Raw genomic sequence first — 6,000 nt, forward strand, 5'->3', positions numbered from 1 at the left:
GTAGTATAATTGTGTCCTTCTCTCCTACATGAACATGATGCATCCTATTGTACACAAGTAACATGTGAGATCCTCCGGTGCGTAGCTCTTAAATTACAGGCAGCTGGGACAGACACTCTGGACGTAAATCCCTTCCTGATCCACGAACAATCTCCTCCTTTCAAAACAGAGGCTTCGTTAACTTTGTGTGGATCAGTACTGGGATACAGGAGCTGCCTGGTTAATCAGACAGACTGAAGCATCATGCTTGGCCGTGTAGAAGCCTGTAATGCCAGTCCTAGCAGTGCACCTCTATGAAGCTTCAACGATTTCCTAAAATGTGTGGACAAGGTCTGAATTATGAAGGATTATGGCTGTAAAGAAACAGACTGCCGTTGACCATTTCTCAGGGCACTGGGGTTTATCTGGATCTACGAGGTATATTAGAAAAAAAAACAATGTAACATTGATTGAACTGTAAATTCCGGTTCTACTTCAGAAGCCATGAGTGTCCTATTATGAGGAAACAATGTTTCTGTTGAGTTAAACGCAGTTCGTTGAAAGATACTACTCCACCTGTGGCAGCCAGAGGTACTGACCCTACTTACAACGTAAGAGGATTTCTCCACAAGAAACACTCTTCATAATGAAAGCTCAAAGGACTGTTATTTAACTGTGTGTGAGGCTGAAATCCCGAAACGTAACAAGTTCCTGAAAGATCCCATATCAGCTGTGACCAATGATCCTCCTCCTCGCCACATCCTTCTATTTCCACTTCCCTGGCATGGATTCCAGAACAATCCTGATGTTCGCCAGCATGACCCCTCCAGGGACGCCAAACCACAAGAGCATTCAGTCACAAAAGGAGAAAACCGACCCTAAATCCTTCTAACCACCAAAACATACTTAGATCCCTATGCCTTTTGTTCGGTTGTCATGTAATATTTACATTTAAATCAGAAGACCAGGAAGGGAAGTCCTTGTAAACTTAAACTTTACTTCCAGCCTCAGCAATTCAAGCCAGTTTACAAAATAAATATTTAACATAAAGCAATCAACTACATCCCAATGGAAACAGTCGTCAACACGACGGAATGTGATAACTACACTTCATACAGTACAAGAGGTCACACTTCATACAATACAAGAGGTCACACTTCATACAGTACAAGAGGTCACACTTCATACAGTACAAGAGGTCACACTTCACAGTCATTTGCCTTTCTTTCAGTGTTTAAAAAGAGAAAATGCCCTTTTAATAAAACCTTGCTTGTATACATTTATTGAATTACATTTAAAATTATTGTCTATCCCAGGACATACAGGGCACAGGACAGGGATTCCAGCCCATGACAGGACACACGTCCTCACAATATTTAAAGACACCAGTTCACCTAACTACACCAGTTCAGCTCTTTAGGACTGTAGGATGAAGCTGGAATATACATTAGAAAACATAGAAAGAAGATGCACCTCCCAGCCAGCAGAAGAGGACTTCATCAACCCTGGAGATGGCTCACCACAGCGCCTCCTGCTCACGCCATTCCGTCAACCTCACTTCATGTGCGAAGTTCATGGGCACGTGATACAGCTTCATTTAGCGCCATTTTTTACTGATGTGTTCGAGTAAACAGACGGCACCAAACTTGAGGAAGCTGCAATATTTCAATTATATTCAATATTTAAGATGGCATGGAGATATATTGATCTATTAATTAGTTTGTAATGATGATGCTGGCAAACCTCCAGCAGTGTCCTCATCGCGCTTCTGGCACAGAGAGGCACCTCCCACAAAGAGCAAGGCTGTCTGCTGACTTCCTCAGAAAATGGCCTCAGTGAAAGACCCATTTATTTTGTGTGCGTGTGTGTGTGTGTGTGTGTGTCCGAAGTTGTGAATGAAAAAAAAAAACATTCATTCATTCACTCACTCACTTGGGTGAGAATGGCTCAGTGTGCGTGTTCTAGAAGGAAGCCCATTCAGCTTAATCCAAACATTTGCATTTATTTCATGAAGTCACTTGCTTCCCAACACTTAACCTGCCACACGGAATGAATGAAAATCCATTACATCCTTATTCACCCATACAAAAAAACATCCATCCATCCATCCATCCATCCACCTTCTTATCCCAGTAAGGAGCCTACAGCCTACCTACCCCAGGCAGCACAGGGCACAAGTCAGGGGAACATCCAAGATGGCAGTATGTTGACGTACACTGGTGTTTCAAAACTTCTACTTTTTTGTCTTATTATTATTATTATTAGTAGTAGTAGTAGTAGTAGTAGTAGTAGTAGTAGTAGTAGTAGTAGTAGTATTGGTCCTGTTAATCTCACTTCCCACCATGCAAATTGTGATTAAAATAAGCTACTGAATCAGTATTTAATCATATATATGTAATAATTACAGGTTTAGGAGAAGTTTATTCGCTGACTGTTGCCTGTCAGTAAGTGCCCCCCCCCCCCCGGATAGGTAGAAGTCTTCCTGAAAGCTGCCGATTCAGCGTGTCCAGGCAGCTGTCAGAGACAAACAGCAGCTCTATGTCTGCTTGGACCCCAGTCAGATCTACATCTTTAGAACGTTATTCATTTAAGGAGGATCATGTTGGCAGGAAGGCCGCGTGCAGGGCTACCGGGACAGCTGTGAATCTATTAGGGCATAGAAATTGTTTGATGAATGACACACGAGCCAGAACAATGACATATGTAACGACAATTCAGCACTAATTATCTCAGCAATTACATCAGCAAAAGATACGTTCACTGTTTACCGAATGTCATTCTATTCTTGGAAATGGAAAAAAAGACAACATTCAGCGACAATGACTTTGTGACTGAGCTATGTGTCAAAACATGATTCTCACACCACAAATAGACACAGAATCTCACAGAGAAACCGTGTTTATTTATGAAGACAAACCAGAATGTTCATACTTCTTTATGTGCAGTAACCAGGAACGCACGTAATAATAACCATATCCAAAATGGCTCCTTACTTCCTCTTTAGAAAACTATATTATTTATTCATTCACATTATGCATTAAGGAGATGTTACCAACATTTTGATGTTCACAGTCTGACTTACCTTGTAAACAAATATCACGGGGTAGCAAAATAACCCTAGGGTGGGGGGCACCAGTGGACCGATCGGCATTTTCATAAGTTTAACCATTTTCGTTCTTTTAGGTATGAATGGAACACACAGGTAAGGGGTTGTAGATAAAATCCAAATACATGGTTTATTTTTGGAAATGAACCACCCCCTCCACAAACCCCCACGGAACACGGATGGTTCCGTGGTCTGACAGGACACCGGCTGTGGAGCAGTTCTGGTTGGGAACCCCTACTTGGATTGGGTGGTATTGCTGCCGCACTCCTCGGGGGCTGAGAGTTTGAGCGGCACCTGTGCTCTGTGTCGGAAGTTTCCATCTACTCCCTCACTCGTGTTTCTTCCAGCTTCTCTGGATTCCTCCCATGTGCAGTCAGGCTAATTCCTGTCTCTAAACTGCCCATAGTGTGTGAATGACTGCGCTGTTGTGGAGCGGCGTTCCATCGAGGGTATACCGTACACCCCAGCCTTACGCAGCACAGAGCCCTTAAACTCCTGCTGATAACCTCCTTCATAGAGGTGCAGCTAGTTACGATTATGCGGGATGTTTATTATGAAGCTCTGCTTTTTCATGCTTTCAGTGTTATGTCAGAGTGAGAAGAAAGACAACACTAGAAGGCCTACAAATACCATAAAACTGGAAAAGGAGGCTTTTTCATTTGTTTTACTGGAGCTGTTTTCAAAAACCAACAGTACATACAGTGTGAATCCCACCCAGGAACTAGCAAAGAAGGCAATCCTATTAATATATTTCAGTACTGGTCAGCAGCAATGTATATATCTCAATTAAGTGCAATATAACACAAATATTATGCTTCTCAGTATTTAGACAAATCACCCAATCATACAAGCTCTCTGTGCCAGATCATTCATCCATACATTCATCTTCTAACCACTCATCCAGTATGTGGTCATGGAGAGGAGCTGCAGTCCATTCCAGGCAGCAGAGAGGGAAGGCAAGGGTACCCCTTGGATGACAGACACACACACAAACACACACAGATATGCACGCACATGCACATTTGTATTCATCTTTGTGGGGACCGTCCATTCATTTGTTTGGGAAAAACCTTAAAACCAACAATGACAGCCTTAGCCCCTACCCAGCCCTAACCTTAGCCATAAGTAACCAAACAAAATACAATTTTTATAAAACTAAGATTCCCCTATCGACACCCCCATCCTGGGTTGTTCCCACAGGCTCCAGGTCAGGCTCCAGAGCCCCTGCGGCCCTGAATGGCATAAGCAGGTACAGAAATCTGGTCCCCACAATGTAATATATAAGTGACCACACAGACGCACGCGCGCACGCACACACACTACAAGCACTCACTCATTCACCTAACTGCACTTCTTTACACAGTAGGAAGGAACTGGAGCACCAAAAGGAAACCTATACAACACGGAGAGAGCAGCAAACTCCACACACAAACACACCCTGAAGGTGTGAGACCCCCAAAGTCACCATCCCTAACATACATTTTTTAAATCACAAAAGGAACACTTCGTAGTATTCACACGCCTTAAGACGTGTTACAGAACAGTCCTTTATGCTAAGGCCACTTTCACCGACTGCGCACAGCCTCGCCGTTCACGATGAGGACCCCCCCCCCCCTTTTGACGGTCTTTTATCTCAACAGTAGGTATCAGGCAGCATCCAGGAGTTTATAGACTATGCAAGGGAACGAATACTAAATAAAAGGCGGCTACACCTACATTTTACACTTTAAATGTTAGCACACAGATGTATATTAAAACGACTGAGTTTAACCGCGATCTCTGAGAGGTTCATACAGAGGAATTGGTCCTGGTTTTACTAGTTCGGCGGGTTTCCACGTTTCCAAAGGTCACACATACCCGAAACTCTGTATATGCAAACATGGAACATCACACTGAACTTACTGCCTGTTATTATTATCTATTAAAATTAAATAAAATTCTGCTGAAGTGTGCAGGGTTATAAAACGATCGCATGTATATTTCCTGCAAGTTTCTAAAAGACCGAGAAAAACAGCGCGACCGCAGTTTAAGCACCTTCGCACAAACACCTGCTTACTCAGAACGAGTCCTGTGTGAATTAGTCTGCTTTGAATCACACATTAATAATTAACAAAGACAATTTAAAGCAACACGGTGTAAACTAGTTACAATTATGCGGGATGTCTAAACACGAATTGCAGGTCAGCCCGGACTTGGCATCAGAGAGAATTAGAAGACATTTAAAAGGCCACTGAATGGACGGAACAGCCCCCTGCCTGCAAGGTGGAAACTCACCTGATGCAGGGTCTCCGCGGGCAGCTGGGATGCTCTCAGCAGCTCCGCCACTCTGCTCGCCTGTAGTTTCCCGGAGCTGTCAGCTTGGCACAGAGAGCACAGACCTGAGTAACATCTTTGTTCGCCTTCGCTCAGGGATATGAAGCCCCTTCCCGCAGCCGCGTCAGGGCTCTGCTCCATCCCCGGACAGTCACATTAGGAAACAGGGGGGGAGACACCGCTTCGCATTCCTCCAGCACTTGCCAAGACGAAGGAAAGACGGGTTTTCACGTCGAGGGGGCGGGAATACACAGCTGAGCATGACTCTGCGGTACAGCGCACGCAGCGCGCGTTACCACGAGCAGACGCTAGGAGTCGCTATAAGCAAAGAAACTGCTGGCACTAGGGATAAATATTAATCGTAATTTCCAAATCGAATCCACATAAAGCAGACCTATTGTTTCTTTTTCGGTTGTTTGTTTTAAGTATATTAAAATTGCCGTATATATGTCGAAATATCATATTCTTGTATCAAATATGAAATCTGACATTTTATTTATGATCGAAAAAAATGAAAATGTAGATACCAATTTAGTTGACAGTAATTAGCTATGCTTAGATTTCAGTGCTAATTTCAGACTACTTCTTAACGATCCCTTAAA

The 6,000-nt window shown here is 43.4% G+C and overlaps 1 protein-coding gene across 3 annotated transcripts in view; it reads right to left on the reverse strand.

Moving 5' to 3' along the window:
- LOC111850272 (ralBP1-associated Eps domain-containing protein 2-like) overlaps window positions 1–5,690 on the reverse strand; it is a 34,794-nt gene extending 29,104 nt beyond the window's left edge. For all 3 annotated transcript variants that reach the window (XM_072700345.1, XM_072700344.1, XM_023823993.2), the window contains exon 1: window positions 5,360–5,690. In XM_072700345.1, the coding sequence (XP_072556446.1) occupies window positions 5,360–5,539 (180 nt within the window). In that variant the 5' untranslated portion in view covers window positions 5,540–5,690. The remainder of the gene's footprint in view (window positions 1–5,359) is intronic.
- Window positions 5,691–6,000: the final 310 nt, after the last annotated feature.

Source organism: Paramormyrops kingsleyae, chromosome 16 (assembly GCF_048594095.1).
Source record: "Paramormyrops kingsleyae isolate MSU_618 chromosome 16, PKINGS_0.4, whole genome shotgun sequence".
In the NCBI taxonomy this organism is placed as follows: Eukaryota; Metazoa; Chordata; class Actinopteri; order Osteoglossiformes; family Mormyridae; genus Paramormyrops; species Paramormyrops kingsleyae.